Raw genomic sequence first — 20,078 nt, forward strand, 5'->3', positions numbered from 1 at the left:
TTTTTTTTTTTTCCACCTTCCTACCGTCAGAGGACATTGTCGAGGCGCGATCGTTTTCGGAAGCAATTTGTCGCAACTCGGATTCAGACGGATGAGCCTCCACTGAATTGCCTGTCACTGGTCGAATTGCTCGCTCGTTATAGGGCGTTTGGCTGGATTATAAGTTTGGTGTGTGCTATGCGAAGTTTGGATGTCAGGAATCTTATGGAAGAGATCAGGGAATTTTACTGGGATGACATAAGGTTCGATATAATACGGGCAGGAAAGGAAGGGAGTCGGTGAAGTGCGGGATTTGCTAAGAAAAGTCATCAGCGAGATTAGGCTGGTGGATACGACTGTAGGAAGGGGGAGATTAGCGAATTCTTTCGAGATTGTGTTTTTCGATATACGAATGCAAGGGGGTTGTTACAGTATAATCGTCGCTAGAGAAATAGCTACATGGTAAATTATTGTATCATTAATGCTACCCTTTATCTCCCCTAACATCTTTGAAGTGGTCATATATACGTACAAGCGAGTCACTCACAGCGAAGAAATACTGCAGAACGAAACGAGAAACCCTCGAGAATTAAATGGAACGAAGCTTTGGTTACCTTATAAAACGCGATCCACTGAGCCTGGTCGTGGTTCAGCTCTCGCCTGGGAATCTGCTCTCTCAAAGCGCCCTCGTCCACGACGATCGTCTGAAAGCAAAATCGGTAACGCTTTTAACTCCTCGACAAGACAAATGACTCTTGCAACAGTGTCTCCGAAAAACGTACTCGAAAGGAAACCGTTTCCTTTCTTCTCGTTGAGAACCGTGCAATCGAGACGTCCAGACGAAACGCGTTACCAATAGAGGAATAACGTTTTCACCGTGGAATTGGGGCTGAGCAAACAATGACCGCGTTTGAACACAAGTTATATTCAAGACAATTGCTTAATCCTTCCACTACGAAGGACAAGTGTGCACGTTGAAGTATGCATGGAGATTGTTCGTTATATAGGAACATTATTGTAATTAATTTATGTCGATAGAGTTAATATTGTGTCTGTAGAATCTTCCAATAGGAATAAAAATCATTCAATTTTTGAATTATCAAACTCTTCGATTTAGTTTAAATAATATTAGTTGGATAATAAAATCAACTATGCTTACCTTAACGCGACTCAGAGGTAACTGGGAATCGGTTGACTCTTCAGCGACAAAGTTCTGCAGAAGCAATGCTTGAGAAACATTTACTCGTCCCTGAAAAATAACAATCATTCCCTTCAAACTTATCTCTCCGATTTACTTCATCTCGTCGTACATAAAGACAAGAATAAAAATTACATAAAACCACGAGATTAATTGCTTTACCTGCAAAAGAGTGAGAACCTTGTCGAGAAATTCCAAGCACTCCGGGACGTATCCACGTACCAGAAGGGTGAATCCGTTCTTCGCGACATCAGAGCTGAAATCAGAAGAGAAACGAGATCAGTTCGATGACGAGGAACCGTTTCTGGCAGATGATGAAATAAATTGCACGGGATAAATTATCGAGACATTCCGTGCATACGCGTGAGTCACCGTGATACGGTAGTCCGACGCTTGACAAGATCTCCCACGTGAAGCGGCGTGTCGCCGCGATTTCTCCTCCGAGTCATGCTCAGAGAGTGAAACGAGTCATTCGTCGTGTCGACACGTTCGCGCGCCGATTATGTGCGCTCGAAGATACGACCCGATCCACCGACGGGCCGCTCGATCGTTTCACTTTGACCTTCGTGGCGGATAATCCAGTAATTTTCTTCCCTGCGTTTCTTCTCAAGTGTATCGCAGTTGTTAATGTGTATAACGATCCCCTGATTGCAAACAAGTTCCTTTTCCAGATTTTTAATATGATAGTAGATTGTGTTAGTAAATTTCACTTTGTAACATCTTGTTTGGCTGATTTTGAAATTATAAATCATTCGATAAATAATTCGATAATTATCACCTTCGTTTAATAGTATTTACGAATATATTTCAAAAAGTGGAGCTTGAGTAGAAAATTATTTTATCTATGAAATATAAAGTGTATTGCACTTTGAATATCTTGTATATTCTTGCATAAATAAAAATCCGCGGTGCAGTAATTGTACATATCAACTTATGCCTGTCCTAAGTGCACTAAGTGTCCTGTGATTTATGAACAGTAAAATAAATAACAGTATGCATCATTGGCGCTACACGCGAATAAAGGATTCGCACGAACGCGTCAAATGTTAATCAAACAATTCGAAGAGTGAAACGTATCATGAATATATCGCGTGCTTCTTCGTGAAATCGAACTCGAACTTTTCTAGAGCACTTTTTGACATCTTCCCACGGGGAACGATCGTAGACCTACGAGACCCATAATTAACTCAGTCTGTTCCCCGGTATTTTCATTCCTGTCATGCACATGTGTACTTAGAGGGAACGTTTCACTCGAGGCACCGAGGGATCACATTAGAGTATCGAATGAAGGAAAAGCGTATCACGATCCTCTGCATTAAGCTGTGACACGTGGGTGGTTCGCGTAAGTATGCAGCGTTTCTCACGCGGCTCCAGTGGCAATGGAACCCCCTCCGCGTCTCTCGACCCCTTTTCATACACATAGTAATCATGCATCCACTTCACAGTGGCGTATGCACTGCTTACAATGCCGTTCTTTGTACATTGCGATCGCTTTAATCCGTCTCCAGCCCCGTTTCGCCGTGCTAGCTTTCATGCCCCACCACCTTTCCATTGACAAAGAAAAATCGTGCAACCACCGACACTTTCGTTCTTCTTCTTGAGACTGCCAGCCAAGGAATTAACCCGACCAGACGGTATTCAAACTTTTCCTTGCGTGCAATTCTTCGCACGGTTAATTAAATATAATTAAAGTTCTTCGAGTACGATGTTCAATATGTCGAGAGCGGAGAGGAATGTTTTGTTACACGACCCAAATATATATTGTAGAATAATTCAAGAACGTTTGAAAAGATTTAATATTCAAAAAAGTATCGATGATCTTCGAGTAACATATTAGAAAACAGAATTCCACACTTACCATAATCTCAATAGAAATACTTTAACGTTCTGCTTTTTGTGACTATCCCTGTATAGCTTTCAACGTTGAATATCCTCTAAATAATAGTAAGAAGATATCCATCAGCAAAGACACTGTCCTCGAAGAATTCATCGAAGCGATGGTAAGCAGGAAGATTGGTCCGATACCTATCGGATAGCACAGGTTCGCGTCGTCCTCTTCCACTCGAATCCGTATTTATTGAATTTACGGGCTGTTCTCATGCACGGTAATGATACGTTCACAGCCTCACGGAATAGTTAGTCACGCGTTTCCCTGAACCGTCGATCGATTCGATAAGCCAAACCGATTTTTCCGTGACTACATTCGTGATCGCACGAAGGGACACGGAGTCTAATTGGATAGTATAAGTAACAGTGTCAAGGCATAGACGACGATGGAATAACATAGACGTGAGTGATTTAGGTTCGTTAAAAGGCACTTCCATTAAATGTAGAGAGAAAACTATAATTTACATCAAAATTTACGTCCCTTGCAAAAAGCTTGTACATGAAATATCACATTAGCTTGTCAATTCCTAACATGATCGACACTTGAGAGACAAATCGAGGAACCACCTGTTTGAATATTTACGATCCATAACTCCAGGCCACCGCAAACAAATGTCAACTGTCTAGGAAACCGTAACTAGCCTTTCGAAAGAAGAATTCCAAAACGAACCAGGAAACCATGGAAGTGCCGAGAATTCAACCTAACCCAAGACATTCCACGTTTAACCTCCGAAACAGAGACCGCAAACGTTGAAATAGCGTTTGCGCGTGCGTCACCGTGATTTCCATAGAAAATTCTCTTATAGGCAGCGTGTGGAGTCGCTCTCAATTAACCTCCAGGATCGTTTGTCGAGTAAACGAGTCACCGTAACTGTGACACGTGGATTTACAATTCGATCGTAACTGTCGGCCACCGCTACGCCACTGCCCACTCTCTTAGAAGAAACGCATTAGCAGCATTGTAAGCCTGGATGTTACTGGTCAAATAGCGTGTTTGAAATCGCAATAGACCATCCTATGTGTACTTAAAACCGCAGCCGTTCGTGCGGACTGGGTTAAACCAGTGGAGTCCTCGATTTTCTCGAATTTTTCCAATTTTTAATCTTTTCATAGGTGTGCTCTCCTTCTGATTTTCTTCTTTTTCTAATCTTCTCATTTTTATATCCTTATCGTTGATATAAAAGTAGAGTGCTCTGTAAAGAATGTACATCATCTTGGATTCGGCTTCTAGCGACGTACGCGATGCTCCAGTTTGTGGTTTGCTAGAATCGAGGGTACTGGAGTTTCGTAGAAAACTGATTAGCTCGATTAGAGTGTCGTACTGAAACTAGTACTGGTTAGACAGTTATTTACGCGTTATTAACAGCACAGATCCGCTGTGTTCAGTGCTGAGTGTTTAAATTAATATGCAAGAAAAAGACAATCAAAGGAAACGCGACACCTGGTAGGAGAGTGCATAGTTCTCAGGTCGTGACAACGATAAAAACTTTTACGTAATTGCGATATTGTCGTGGAATGTATGCAAATTAGTATCATCTTCGTAGAGAAATTTGCCAACGACGATGTGAGGACAATGGTCCATTAGCATCGAAAGATATATGAATTATTCTTGAATATTTTTAGAATTGTTATCGAGGAGATAAGTAGCACGAACAACATTCGTTTATGTTAGTTTATTCTATCTGTAATTTCTTTCTCTTTTTTACGATATATAAGAGAAAATTATAGAAAGTGAAAGTAAAATTCAATCAGCGGTTGCTAACATGGTCAACTGATATTTCTACAAATGAAATGCGAAATACGAAACCATCGTGGGATTCATAAGTGGAGCATCAAGTTCAAAGAATTACGACCTATTAAACCTCGCATATCTGTCTATGGCTAAAATTTAAGGCCAATATACATACTTATTACGTTCTAATGTTATATGCACATCGTTTCAGATATTCGTTTCCTCATTAGTAAACGGTACTGTGCGTTTCCATGTTAATTTCACTTCTACACTCACGTATAACGTGTAACTACACTTTCGTATGAATATTCCCAATTCAAAGTAATCCCAGTGTTTCGCGTTAAAAAGGATATAAAAAAATTGTATCGTTTTTGATAGTTGTCGAATGGTGTACGCAATAGAGTTTCGATAAGGCTACCGCGTTTGTGCAACCTGTCGTTCGACATCAACTCATTTAAAATTCCGATAAGAGGGCATTCATGTCCCATTGACACGACGATTGTCGGGCGAAACGCTCCGTCGAGCTCTTAATATGCCTGTAGCGACCAATCAACATACAAATCTCTGCATTGAAATCACAGACAGTTCGATAAGTAGAAGCAGAACTCCGTGTTCTGACCAATGTACTTCACCTATGCCAGTCGAGCATGCAATAACATCATGCTGCACACGCCAACTATGTATACATATTGTATGTTGAACAGTCAACGAAGTATATAGACGTTCATTGTTTCTCAGAAATCACAAAATATGGGATTAATTCATGAACCAGTTCTACTCTTGTTTGTTCAAGCAATAGCAAAGTTTCTAAGTTCACGTCCAAGCACATAAATGAAAAAGATACACGATACACCGTTTCCCATTATTCTATAGCCTCGTACGATATTTCCCATAGAAGCGATTTCCTTTATTACCTATCATTAACTCAATCAACTACGACCACTAAAGAGTCCGATTGGCATTTCCAGATGCGCTTCCCAAATTCCTGTATCTCCGATGTCTCGACCCTAGCACCCAAAAACTTCACTCTTGCTCTATCGATCTACACACACAAGTACAAATTCACTACGATCTAAAGCACCGCCACTTGAAGAAATCAGCGTTCCACCATCGGCATCCAGAGACCAGAAAGGATCCCCCTAATCTCGAAATCTTGAATAACGACAGGGGTGCTTAACAATCCGGCGAAACAGAGTCAAAGCAACCGAAGCGAACAAAAGTAGAGAAAGAACATTATAGAGAAGGATATAATACATGGAAGGAAAACAAGCGAACGGTAGGAAAAGAGATGCTCGAATATCTGATACGATCTTGGAAGTGGGTCGACAAACTGCAGTTCTAGATCTTGGTCCCGCGGGGAAAAGCGAGATAGCAACGAGGGACGTTTCGCCGAACCCGTTACTCGTTACCATCGAACACGAGGGTGGCCGGGAGACGCGGGAGGGACGATCAGAGCCCGATGGTAGGAGCTTGGCTAAAAGGATTGATGCACGTCCATAACTCATGCAGAAATGCGGTCAGGTGCACAACTGGATCGGCCAACAGATCCCCCGCGATCCTATCGTCGTGCAATCTCCGGACTTCGTGACTCCCTCTCGAGCGATATGCGATATGCGACGAGGTGCCAGCTGTACGGATAGTTTTGAGTTTAAACCGCTATCGTGTCGGTGAGCCGACTAATTGTTAGGAGAGTTCGATGCGGATTATTAAGTAGCTGGGATATGAGGATTGAAAGGAATTTCATTTGTGACGGGATTTTAAAGATTCGATTAATTTTGCTAGGTATAGGTACTGATACGATGGATCGTTTATTAATTACGTTTGAAAATGTTTCGAAAATTTTATTTAAGTGGTGAGTTAGATGCACATGAACAAATTGTAGTTGCAAACGAAGATGTCTGACATATGATAAATAGTAGATGCAGACAGATGAAATAAATATAAATTGTAAACAAAGAGAATATGCAAATAAAGAAGTATAGACGAAAGAAAGTGCGAATAAACAAAAGGATTGCGAACAAATAGACGATCGAAATCGCGAATGCACCGCAATCTCGCAAGGACACGTGGCGTATTTCAGAACTTTCGCCACTTCACCCTCGATCTCCACGAGATCGAGGCGTGTTCTTCGTGCAAGCACGATCCAATTTTTCCTGTTCTAGCCACGCGACAGGTTTCGCCCACAGAATCTAGGAAGCAGCTGATAGAAGTGAAAATCCTCGACCTTGGACCAATAAATCGCGACAACCGGTAATTAACAGAGGCGCTCTGCTATCGCTGCAACGTTGATACGATAAATGATACCTCTCCTAGTTAGACTGTCCATTTGACACACAGCTTTCTTTCATTAACGAACAAGTTCCATTAATGCGTGACAATTTACGCCAGGTGGATTTTTCAGTGAAGTAGAAAATGTGGGACAAGTTTTTTCCGTACTATGGTAACTGTTAGAGGAGTTGAACGTTTTTCATCGACGCTTGGATGATTTGTTTTTCTTACTGATTAATTGTTGAAAGCGTCCTCCTACCGGTATTAAGAATCTCAATCAATAAACAGCTGTATGAATATCTTGAATTCGACAGATTGAACTTTGTATTCATCAACTAGAAGCCACTTATCATTCTGCTATTTATTAAACATGTTTATCAAAGGGATTTAACTAACTTTGTTAACGAGTAAAGATGTTTCGATATATCGGACATATATCCGCGGAAACAAAATTCCCAACAATTCATCAATCAAGTAATAAGTATGTCACTTTGCATAAGAAACATGAAATCACGTACATCAGAACTTATTATCTCGGATGTATATTAATTATCGCCGCGTTTCAATCGACCCCAAGAGAAAACTGTTCTCTCCACGTCATTGAATTTGATCAACCATTTCGTAAAATACCTTACAAACCACCTAAGCAAGTTGAACTCGAATAAAAAAGATATATATGTATCTTCATGTGAAAATTCAGAGATTAGCTTCTCACGCATTTTTCATTCTTTTATCTTTTATTTAGGGTCTGCTTCGAACTTGTTTTCCGAGTGATCGATCATCCGCTACATACGTAAGACAGACATCCAACAATTAACACGATATTCAAAGCAGACTTAATCTAGGTAAAAGGAAATAGAAAGTAAAAAATACGTGTGAAAATTCAGAGTTTCACACAAGATCCGTGTTTTGTCGTCGTACGATCAATAAATAATCTGCAGCTTGTATCCGCGAAGTAATCCGCCATCGATAGATTGGCCTACCGCTATGTCAACGTCGGTTTTGCGCTTTCCCACTGAGACTGTGCCGCGCGCCGCCACACTGCCAGAAAAAAGGTGACAAACGAGGAAAAACGCTAATGAATCCCGCGTAACCGGTACGTTGATTTATGGGGATCGTGTTCCGCTCAGGGGATCATTATGACACTGTTAGCTTTCGTCGGCGAATTCCAACGGCGCGGCGCCTGGTACTCGCGACTTTCCTCTTCGCTACTGCAGAATATAGACGACCGGCAATAATGGACACGCGTAAAGACCAGAAACTTTCGCAACCCCGACGACCTTCCGCGTACCCGTTTCGGGGATGCATCAGGTGAAAACGCACCATCGTGTTCGATTGTCTCCGATGATCGTGGGAAACGTTCGATCGTGGATCCTGAGTTGGTTGGTTTGTTCTGTTATACCTTCAGTATATGTAGAAATAAGTAGCTAGTAATGAGGTAATGATAATTGATGGCTGGTTTTGGCGATTTCACTTTTATACATCTACCTGAATTTGCGCCGTGGGACAAATAATTCAGATAAATGGAGTTCGTTGATTCTTCCTATTTCCTATTACCTTTCGTTTACGTAATAGGAAATCACGTTGAAGTCGATAGATTCGATTAACTGGAGTTAATCGGGAATTCATTAAAATTTTGGTCGTTTTTTTGCGTTAAAAGATTCTTCTAACTTTATGGAACATCAAGGAAGTTTCGTATCAAGCCGCATACCAAAGTATTATATCAAAGTATTCTCGCACTATTTTTGCATTTACTTCTTCTCACAACTCTCTCCTAAAGAATCTTTTAAAAATGCATGGGAAAACTGCCGGTTCGAACATTATTTATGTATATTGACGGAATATTTGCGCGATGACGCGTTCCAGACCTGATATTTGAAATTTCGCGTAAAGTCATTCCCATTCGCCATGAGAAAACGCCGTCACGAGGCATTAATTGCATGTATTTTACATTCACGACGCATGTTATTAAGCGTTTATTATGTCCAATCTCGCAGAACATCGCTGTTCGGAATTCTTTCGTAATGATTGTCTCGCGATTCGAGCTCACCTCCGATTTTCCGCATAATTCCGACCGTGGATGCCACAAAATTCCTCTCGATGACACGCGAAACTAATTCTTCTATCTAATTCCTACCATTTATTTTCACATGTTTTTCCAACTCTATTGGAAAAACCGCTTTCTTGAAGAAGACGTAAATATTATTTTTTTAGCCCTTCGATCTTGTCGATATTCGCTATTCACCTTGTGCAACATCCAATGTCTTTTAAGCTCTTAAATTGATCTTAATAGAATCTTAACAAGGCCGAAAGATTTCAGCAAAACACAGCTCTGACGAGGCCATTCACCTCGAATTTCCCATTTCCGCGCGCATGAAACGGCTGAGTAGATATCGAAAGATAGAAGGACGTTTCTCAAGAGGAGAGCCCCGGGGCGGAATATCGTTTCTTCTCTCTGCTGCTCGTCCGGTTGCACGGGGCATCATAAAGCCGCACGATTGACGATACCGCAATAGGCTGCCGTGGCTATCGTACGTGATATGTTTTACGAGCTGGGTAGCATGCGAACGCGGCCAAACGAGCGGCCGATTCGAGAGGAAGAGGACCTTGCTTCGCGAATCCTACTCGGCCACATCCTTTACGATCGCCTTTCGATTCCTCCGACCCGCTGACAATCGACCAGAAGGCTTAGAGCTCGTCCCGATCGAAACGGTTCTTAATCGCGATCGACCGGCCAGGAAAAAAACGCGTCCAGGGCGTTTACGGTCGCGGCACGGCTCGCTGCCGGGGTATCGTGCTCGTTTGCCGGCTTGGTACTAAATAATTCATCGGCCTGCTGCCGCTTTTGGAACGAAGCTTATGGGGTGGAAGCTGTTTTGTTGCTCGTTTAGATGTTCATCGGGCGGAAGGATCGAATTGCGTTTGTAAAGCTTGTGGCCCGCGATTTTCAGCGAAGTTCAGTGTAGTGGATAGCTGAATCGAGGTTCCGGTAGTGCCATTTAAGACAATAAATTTGTAAGAAAATGAAGATGGAGCATCCAAAACTCGAAAGAAATTTATGTGATTTTAATCGGTCAAGTCTTTCAAAATTAACAGCAGGAACAGATGTTTCGAGGTAGCTTTTAGAAAGATTGCTTCTGGGTTGTTGGAACTTTTCCGAACATCTATCGAGACCCATTGTGAGTATGTGAATAGAAGTCATGATTCTACTAATTGTGAAAAAGGGATGAAGAAAGAAGATTTTAAAATTCTCGATAATTTTGTCATTAAATATTCTGTCTACTCTATCCAAGATATTCGTATTCTCAATCATAGCTCACGAATTCGATATAGTCGAGCTCCGCAAAGCTCGCCAGGGAAATCGCAATTTTCGAAGTGGTCATCAAAGAATCGTTGCGAAATGAAAAAGTCGCATCGGCTGCCAGAGATACGTAAAATATCGCCATACCGTACATCGATTCTCGATCAGGAAATTGCACGGCAGGCTATTGGAGTTGCTTCAATAGCGGGCAGAATTGGCAGAGATCCTAGGGTCTCGATCGATCGGAGAGCCGCGGCGGCTCGGTTAAACGGCACGGCAAGGATAGCAATAAAATAAATTGGCTTTATGCTCGATTCTTATCAATGAAATATGCACTTTCTCCGAACAATAGACATATTATGTAATGTGAAATATATTCAGTTTCCTCATGTTGCACGCTTTCCTCGATACGCCGCGATAATGGACGATCGTTATTCAAAATTCTATTCCCCGACGCGTTAAGTGGCGCATGATTTACCGCCTTTCCCGTTCCACCGGGCCTTTATTCACCTACTCGCAACACTGCGTGAACACCGTTTTAATGCCGTGCATCGATACGATCGAAAATTCGCCCAGTTCGCTCGCGGCAGCGAAAGAATTCGCCTGGAGAGAAAGGGCGACACCTGTTTCTCCGTTTCGATTATTTATCGTGCCTCGGTACGGGCCGGACTAGAGACAATCTGCTCGTCGTTCGTCAGCTTAATTACCAGCGATTAGTAAATACAATGTGTACATGGTGTGAAATCGCGAGATAATAACTCGCAATTTCGACAGAGAAGAATAGAAGGCAGCGCGCGGAACATGGAAATTAATTTCTACGAACGTTTGTACGTAGGCAGAGTTTCACCTTTGGGAATTTATGCAAACAACACGGTCGACGTACGGACATTGTGACAGAGTTTTCGTGGAAATATTAATGACACCATTAAAGTCAGTCGGTGAAGCAGCAAGCTTTCTAACGATCGACGTTGGTAGACGCGTGGTCGAAGTATCATACAAATTTCACGAACTCTGAACCACGTGAAGAGGACGTCGAACGAGGAAGGTCCTCGTTAGTCCTTCGAGACGATTAATTGATTGAAAATCCCGATAAGGCCGGTCGTTTATCAGCGTAATTGAATTATCGGGCAACAAGCACGGTAATTACCGACGATAGCCATTTTTCAACTGGATTCCGATTAGCCTCGGCCCAGTGGGCTAATTAGAAAAAACGTCGCGCCCTCGGTTAATTAATAACCGCGTCACGATTTGTCTCGCGGGACGGGCCATGCTCTGACGTCTAGGAAATTCGTAGTTGAAGCACGATATTCAAGTCGCGATTTTGCACCTTGTCCGTGATTACGGTGGGCGTGTCGTCGATGTCGCGGCCATGGAAAATTATAATTATTACGGAAACCGTCGTCGATCATGTTCGTCCGGCTGGAAAGCTCGTTCCTCGCCGAGTGGATTAATGAATCGCCGTTATTATTCCACGGTGATTGCCGAGAAAAGCGGTCATCGCAATATATCCTTGATTTCGAGCGTAACGCGTAAAAGATACGGATGGCGATGCTGCATAGCGAGTACTTATCGAATATCGGAAATCGATTATCGAAGTATCACGTTGGAATTATTATTTCCTATCTAGTAGCTTGTAACGAAATATGTCTTTATTTCTGGATATATTCTACAGTCTGCTTGTACATAGTTTCCTTATCGTGGGATACAAAGATATTAGATAATTTGTTAGTAGTAATGGAACTCGGTACAACCGGGGTTTCGTAAAAAGCGAATAGGAAACTTAGTAGAAAGATGGAAAAAGTGTTGAAAATAAAAGAAAATACACCGGTGATTAATTACCGGTACAGATACTTGTTCCTTTTCACCTAATGAACACTCCCATTCATAACTCACCCGACACTTGACATTTTACAGATACGGCACAATTTACTTTCCTTTATAACGTAAATAGTTAACCAGTGTCAACTTCATTCTGCTAGCGTGAAATTAATTTGTCATTACGTGACGATGCAAACGAGACTGTACATGCTGCAAAATTCCTGTTATTTATTGCATAACTTAATGGTCCGTTCATTTCGCGAAATAACAAATTTGTCATCCAAATAATCAAAAGTAAGCCAGCCACGTAATTACCTGGGTAAACGGGCGAGGTAGAGTAGAAACGACGACACTTCCTTAACAGACAAAGTCTCCCTTCTGGTCGGCTCGTCCTCGAACTCGAGAACGGGTCTGCCGTAGGCATCCGTGCAACCTGTAACACAGAAGTTCGAAAAATTAATTACCCCTCGAAATCGTTCGTGCAACCCATAAACACATTGGAGGCTTAACGATGTGCTTCGAGATGGGTCGAATTTACCGTATCGATTAAAGACTTTCCTCTCTACTCTTCGCGGCACAATGAACACACACACACACACACACTCACACACACACATACACACACCGAGGCACTGGTGACTGAAAAATACGCAGCAAGGAACACAGGACGCATTCGCGAGCCAATCCACGAACCGATCGTCCCGCATTAACGGCGTAATAAAAGTCGGTAACAGCATTTGATTACAGACCGTGATCCGATTCGGGCTGGCACCACGGTCGATCGTAATCGAGAACTGGCGTATAAGTTATTAAATGATCGGCTTTTAGCCGTGCCTATCTGCGCCACCCGGAGTAGGTCATCTTCCGGTAAAATCTTGACTGCTTGACTGCTGACTCCGTACATCGATGAAAATGTAATAGCCAAACACGGGCCGAGATCGAATCGTTGGTATAACCAGCGACAAATGAAATAGAGGACGTCGTAAAATCTTATTGTCTTAATCGTGAACGCGACGTGGAATCGGATATCGATGCACATGGACGCTATCCGCCGTCGATCGGATCGTTCGATTGACGCACGACCGATGTTACCTCGCGATCTTGTCGTTGTTCACCGATTAGACTCGATATATGAGCGATACGATCTTGGACGGTTCAACCACGTTCTTCCTTAGAGTTGGTTTTGCTTTCATCACTCGATGACAACAATTGCGATCGATATGGGAGTATGAGTTAGATGGACGTTCGATCTTTCTGTAATCCTCGAATTTCTATATTTTAGTTTTGCCCGAATTTTAGCAAGCGAAAGTTATTTTCAATGTTTTAAAAAGATGTTCGACGTAGGATTGAATCGAGAAATGACGCATCTCAGTAAACATTTGGTCGTGTTTCGTCCTTTGAGATATTTTTTAACATTAAAGGATAGAAATGGATCGAAAAGAATAAAAATAATTTGATATTAGTAAGTTTCGGCGTAGAACGTACGAATTTCTGATGGAACGATTCTTTATCTTCTTATTGAAAAGAAGAAACCGGAGAAGCTTAACTTGTCTCTTTTGGAAAGCTGACTGACATGCGTGATCACGTGCCTCTGACGCGTGCCGTTACGAATGAACACACGAGCAACAGCTCGAAATCTGCCCGAGGGTGATCGCTCAGGGCGTTAATGATAATTCATAGTGGCGTAAGTTATACAAGCGATTACATGGCAAGGCGATGATAATGCCCAATGCCAGTGGGCAAACTCGTGTACGCTTGCGAATTCCCGGGTTACCAGTGTTAATACACTTTTGACATGTAACACGTGTTGTACAGTATACAATCCCTTTGACGGTCGAATAGCAGGCTTGGGCTTATAAAGATGAAACTTTTCTAATTTGGAAAGACCGATTCGTTGATTACCTAAAGACAAATTTCCTTCCATCAATTCCGGAAAAAAGAAATTTCCTATGATGTAGAAGGACAACTTTAACAAATTGAACAAATTGAAAAATACTTTTTCGTTTCAAGCATCGATATAAAAAAATGGAATTTTAAAATTTTTTTAGTACGTATATATTAGGTTGTCCGAAAAGTTTCTTTCGTTTTATAAGAAAATAATAGACGCACAATGTTTTTTGTTTTATATTAGTTTATTGAATTATGTACGAACATAATAATAGAAATAGAACGAAATGAATCATACCTAATTCGATAAAATAATATAAAGTAAAAACCGTTGTTCATTTATTATCACTTTATGAAACGAAAGAAATTTTTCGGACAACCTAATACTAAAGCTTCGTATTGCTGTTGCTTATGCTACGTGATACACACATTCGCCTTCAAAATTATCCTGGAATATTTCATCTTTCTACGATTCAACTCCTTTGACATTCTTATCGTTAAGTCTTCCTTATTGCTGAAAATCACGAAACGCGTCTCCAGAAACACAACATCAGTCTCCATAAACGCGCAACTACCTGTTTCTGTATTAGCACAAACGATCATGTTCTTCCGGGCATTTCTCGGAAATAATGTTACGTATCCAAGCGTTTCCACGAAAAAGAAAAAAGTCTGGCTCACGAACACTGTCCAGGCGCGATGTGTGAAAACGCTCGTGGTGCTCCTCGTGACATAAAGACGATGCCGGCCTCCTTGGGCTGCAGGCAGTCCTAGAGCGTACCTTAACGTCTTCATCGAGCGGTGAAACCGCTCCGCGCTCGTAGTAGGCTCGGTAATCGATCGGTTATGGTAATCCGAGCGGCTGCGCCGGATCGTTAAAAAAGGTCGCGGCGGGCAGCGCGATCTTGCATTTCCTTGCTTCGAGAAATCACGTCGGCTAGCACCGTTCTCGATGTTTACGACACGATTAACCGTGCCCATTTCTTCCCTCGGTCGCTTCCCGATTTTCTATGCAGCCTTCGGCGACCGTTCACGTATTTCCGTGGAAACGTGCGCCCATTTGCGTTCGCAGTCGTTCGCTAGGATTCAGAGAGGAAGGAGGAAGGTAGATGGACGTTTATCGAAGGAATTTTGCGTCCGGACAAAACCTCCGGAGGGTTGACGAGTGAGATGAAGCGAATTAGAATGGATAATGGAGAGAAGTCGTGGGTTGGATGTTACGAGGTGAAAGCATATTGGTGAAGATCAAACTTTTGGGACACTGAGGTTCTCTCTTAATGAAAACCTTTCAGACCTGCTGTAATCCCTTAGAGTTTGAGAGAGGATTTACCCCTCTTGGCCAATGAATTTATAAATCCTCCTGCTCTTCTAAAACACACAAATTTCATGAACTTTGCCCATTACATCTAATACGAAAATCGTTAAAACTATAGTTCAGAACTGTTTTTGGAGAATCTAACGATATTTTCCGAAGCATTTTTGTGATGGTTCTTTATAAAAAAAATTAAGAAATCTTCCCGAGTACAGGAACAAGTCATCGCAACGTGAAATTATTTTCCACCGAAAAAATCACTTTCACTACGACAGATTCTCTAACGATCGATCACGGTATCTGGCCGAACATGTCGGCGACCCCTGCGAAATGACTTCATCGCTTTCGATTCCCACGAAACAGACTAAAATGCCAGTTGCGCCCCTCCAAAACAATTCCGTCGGCAAGTTTCCCCCGATGGTACTCGAGGCCTACGAAATTCCAGCGCTTTCTACCCGACTTCGACGCCGTATCCCGAGATCGAGTTACAATAATAACCGTTCCACGACGACGGAGGCGCATATATCGTGGACCGACGCGGCGTGGCGCGCATTCTGCCTCTACAAATCGTCGCTCGTCCATCATCATCGCATTACCCCCTCGATAAAGATTGAACGAACCGGGGCCGAGTACTCGGCTTTTAGCGTAAATCAAGCGTACTTATGCTCACGACGCGCGTCCACTCCACCTCGCGAGCCGCCGCCATGCCGACAGGAATCCGCTCGATCCGCTATCCTTTTCACATGCCGAGTAATAAGCAAGTCAGGGAGGATAACGAATAAACATAACGAAGATGAAGAAAACCAAGAAGAAGAAAATGACGACGATGATAATGAAGAAAGACGGAGAAGAAGAATAAGAAGAAGAATAAGAAGAAGAAGAGTAGGAGGAGGAGATGCAGATGCAAAAAAGGGGTTGCGAGAGAGGGGAGCGTCGAGAAGATCGCGAGTAGCCGCGAGGCGGACGATGCGTACTGCCGCGACTCGTGAGAAAGATGAACGATAGTCGGATGGATACGTCAATACGCGTGCGCCATTAGCCGTGTTGCTTTTTGGATTTATTGCCGCCCCGTAGATCCCCGATTTCTAATTGCACGCTCGCGATTCATCTCCCCTCCCCCTCTCCCCCACCTTCGTTCATTTTCTAGCTCTCTATGGATCCACGTTTCTTTTTCATATAGCTCGCCAGTTCCCATCGCTATAACGCGAGTACACTGTGACCGTGAGCACGATCGATTTCTATTAAAATGAAAACGTCGAGCGCCGTGAAAAGGGGCTGCAGGGCGTAGCGGAACGTGTAATTCACCGACACCCGGTTGAATTATTGGCGTCGATCGAGCCAGATGCTCGTTGATCGCTCGCTAACAGAGAAAGATCTAGCCAGGAGAGAGGCTTCTTCCTCCTCTTCTTCGTCTTCTTCTTCGTACGTTTCTTCCTCTTCTTCTTCTTCTTCTACTATTTCGTAGAACGAAGCAAAGTCGTGTCCCGTCGTTTCGACCGCGACCACGCTACGGATTAATACCTCGATGCGCTAGCGAGCCGCTAATCGCTTAATTAGTCGCGCCTCGCCGTTGCTGCGGACGCGAGGATCCAGGCGCGTTACGATCGGAGTCGCGCGACTCTCGCTCGTCCATCGTAACCGGCGATCCACGCGCGCTACCAGGGATTCCTCAAGCGGCTCGGTTTAACGGTAATTTGAATAACCGAGCCAGGAAATCGATGTGCTTTCGCCAGAAAAAATCCATGGGATCTAGCGGATAGAATGTACGCGAGGTTTAATAAGTTGGTTTCTTTCAGCATCCTGGTGTTTTTTTCCTTTTTTAAGCTCGATGGCGGATTCTTTGACGAGACGAATGTGCGCACGGGTTAACTAACGGTTAGAAATGCGCCGATATCGTTACTCCGAAGCGCGCTTAGGTAAGGTAATATAAAATCAATAAATAAATAAATTCATCAGCCAATATCGTACCTCTGCACGCTATGATTATAAGAAAACTGCGACTTCATACTCTTCTGTTTCTGCAATTTCATACTCTTAATCGAAGAAATGGAATTTAGGCAAAGATCTGTTTTAACCGCAAAACCGTTTTACGAGGGTGAAAATATGCTTTTCAATTGCCAAGCTATCCTTAATTAATCGAGTCATTTGTATTTTAATACTACCTGTTGAACCTATTTATCTTGGAAGAGTACTATTTGAGGATGACACCCACGATTTCAAGAAGAAACAAATCAACGCAAGACCGATTCTTTGAAAGCTCGTTTCCTGTTACATTCATCGCGACATAGAAAATCATCTCCGATATTTTTCTCGAGGCACCGTTATTATCCCTATTACCAATTCATCGACATTGCCATTCATGCGTCGTAACTCGAAAACGCCCTCGAGTACAAATACTCAGTTTCATCGTGTCGAAGAAATTGATTTTAATTGAAGACGGACTAATAGACGGAGGAAACTAAACGGGGAGAAAGAGAAAGGAAGATCGTTTCCATTGGAAAGAGGGGGCTTCGTCTAAACACGCTGATAAGTAAAATTATCGCGGTGCTCGCGCGAGCGTGCGCTCAAGCTGACCCTGCGCTGGCTCTATCGGCCACGACTTGGCTGCGGATTAACACTCGTTAGCTCGCTCGAGAGTCGCTATAATCGCTTAATTAGTCGTTGAACGGCACCAATACGCGCACCTCTCTCCGAATAATCGATTCCCCTGTACGTTTCTCATGGTGAATCGCGACGAAGATTTCACTACTCGCTAATGCCGATCCTGAATGCCAGATCTGCAATTATAATCACACCGCGACGGACAGGTAGCTTGGATCATGTTTCCTTCCATTCGCCCGATCGCTTCGACGGCCGAGTCGATGAATTTTGAAAATTAATAGGTGAAATTTGACGATTTCATACGTAGCATATTTCTATCCTTCTCCTTCCTCGTTTTCTTTCTCCTTTCGTTTCTTTTTATCAGTTTTTTTTTTTTATTTTTAATCTAGAGATTAGTTTTAAGAGTCTGTCGTTGAAAAATTGGGATTAGACAAAAGGAAGGTGGGCATGGTTTGACCGGCTGGATTCTGGGATAGCAAATAAAGGATTTCTCTTTTTTTAGTTCTGCTGTTGTACGATTGATTTCTTCTGTTCTTATGGTTTTCGGAAGTAACAGCCACTTTCACGCGATTGCCTGGAGCTCCAGGCGTCAGCTATTTGGACGCTGGAATCAGAAGAAGTCTAATCACAGATTAGCGGTCTAGCGAACGAGGGATTTCTCTCTGAATCGTTCGTTCGTCAAAGAAATCTAATCTAGGCCTATAATCTAAATACTGGATTATATATAGATTATAGATATAGATTACATTAATATTAAACTGTATATAGATTATGGATATTATATTTCTAAATAATCATCGAATCGAACATCGAATTTTCTCTTTTCGTTATTAAAAAATCCAAGTCTTGTAAAACACTCTGACGATCTGTTGGCAAACAAGCCTGCTAACGCAGACTCGGAATCCGTGGAATCTTTGCAATCTTCTCGTGTTTTACACCGCGCTAGAATTTTTCTAATACGTTCACGTTAAACGATTTCACGGAAATTGCTCGCGCGTATCCCCGGATCAGATTCGCGCGAGTAAGCGAACGTATTAAGCGTTGATTAATACCCAGGGGAACATCTTATTTGTGGAAAGTCTTCGCACAAAGGCCAACTCGTGTTCACTACTTAGGCCAGAATATTCGCGGTAATGCGATAAAAAACGCTCGACCCCTATTAACCTTCGATCTTTCACCTTTCGACAGACTATCGACTTCTGCGTACCGCTCGTCGATCATGCGCGACGTGCAAAGCACGAACGGCGCCTCGCAATGCCGCTTTTTCCGTGTTTCGTACACACGGAAATATGATACATCCTGTCGCTCGATGATTGCCTAGAAATTACCTCGTGGAAACCTTACCCGAAATTGATATTAATATAATTTTCGCGAACACTGCGTTTTTGTAGAATATTCTATCGCGGAAAGCGAATAAAACCAATCTTCGTCCACAGATCTAGCGAATGAGTATAGCCACAGTTTATCAGTGAAAGGGTTAAGATCCCACGGCCTTCGAGAGACTTTACAGTAGGTCCCGCACGCCAACAATGTACGCTTCGCAAGAAACAGAAAATCGTAAATAATAGCGATCGTGTATGTATCTTACACACGCAAACCTCATGTCCCAAAACGACTTCCATAAATCTTCCAGCCCCTCTAAAAAGAAAAAAAAAAAGAACGCTGTACCACTGTATCACTGTACCAGAATCCCAATTCTTATCAAGTCAGTTTCCCCAGCGAGCTGGCAATTTTCTATCGAAACTTTCCATTGGTTTCCAACGTGGAACACATTCTAACGGCAGACCCCTTCGCGCATCGCGACGCCAAAATGACGCGGAACCACGCCCTGACTTTATCCGTCGATCGTTCTGGGTGGATTTGTTGGGAACGCGTTACCGAGTGGCTCGTTAAACGCGTAACGATCGGTGCACGCAACGACTAAAACCGCGAGAAGAAAAACTGCATCGGAACGGAAAAGAAAGACGAAATACGAAGAACCTGGGAAACTCGAGGATATCATTAACTTTGGCGAAACGAACGGCAGGGAGATGAAAACCCGCGGAAAGGAGAGGCAATTTGCTGGAAGGTTCGCGGTGCGAGATGAAATTGTGGGCGG

At 42.8% G+C, this 20,078-nt stretch overlaps 1 protein-coding gene across 4 annotated transcripts in view; it reads right to left on the minus strand.

Annotated features, from left to right (window-relative positions):
- Window positions 1-20,078, minus strand: part of LOC122569842 — a 300,923-nt gene that overhangs the window by 88,180 nt on the left and 192,665 nt on the right. For all 4 annotated transcript variants that reach the window (XM_043731473.1, XM_043731472.1, XM_043731471.1 and 1 more), the window contains exons 7-10: window positions 12,499-12,616; window positions 1,340-1,433; window positions 1,139-1,228; window positions 594-683 (exon numbers count right to left, since the gene is read on the minus strand). In XM_043731473.1, coding sequence (XP_043587408.1) covers window positions 594-683; window positions 1,139-1,228; window positions 1,340-1,433; window positions 12,499-12,616 — 392 coding nt within the window. The remainder of the gene's footprint in view (window positions 1-593; window positions 684-1,138; window positions 1,229-1,339; window positions 1,434-12,498; window positions 12,617-20,078) is intronic.

This window comes from Bombus pyrosoma, linkage group LG7, assembly GCF_014825855.1.
Source record: "Bombus pyrosoma isolate SC7728 linkage group LG7, ASM1482585v1, whole genome shotgun sequence".
In the NCBI taxonomy this organism is placed as follows: domain Eukaryota; kingdom Metazoa; phylum Arthropoda; class Insecta; order Hymenoptera; family Apidae; genus Bombus; species Bombus pyrosoma.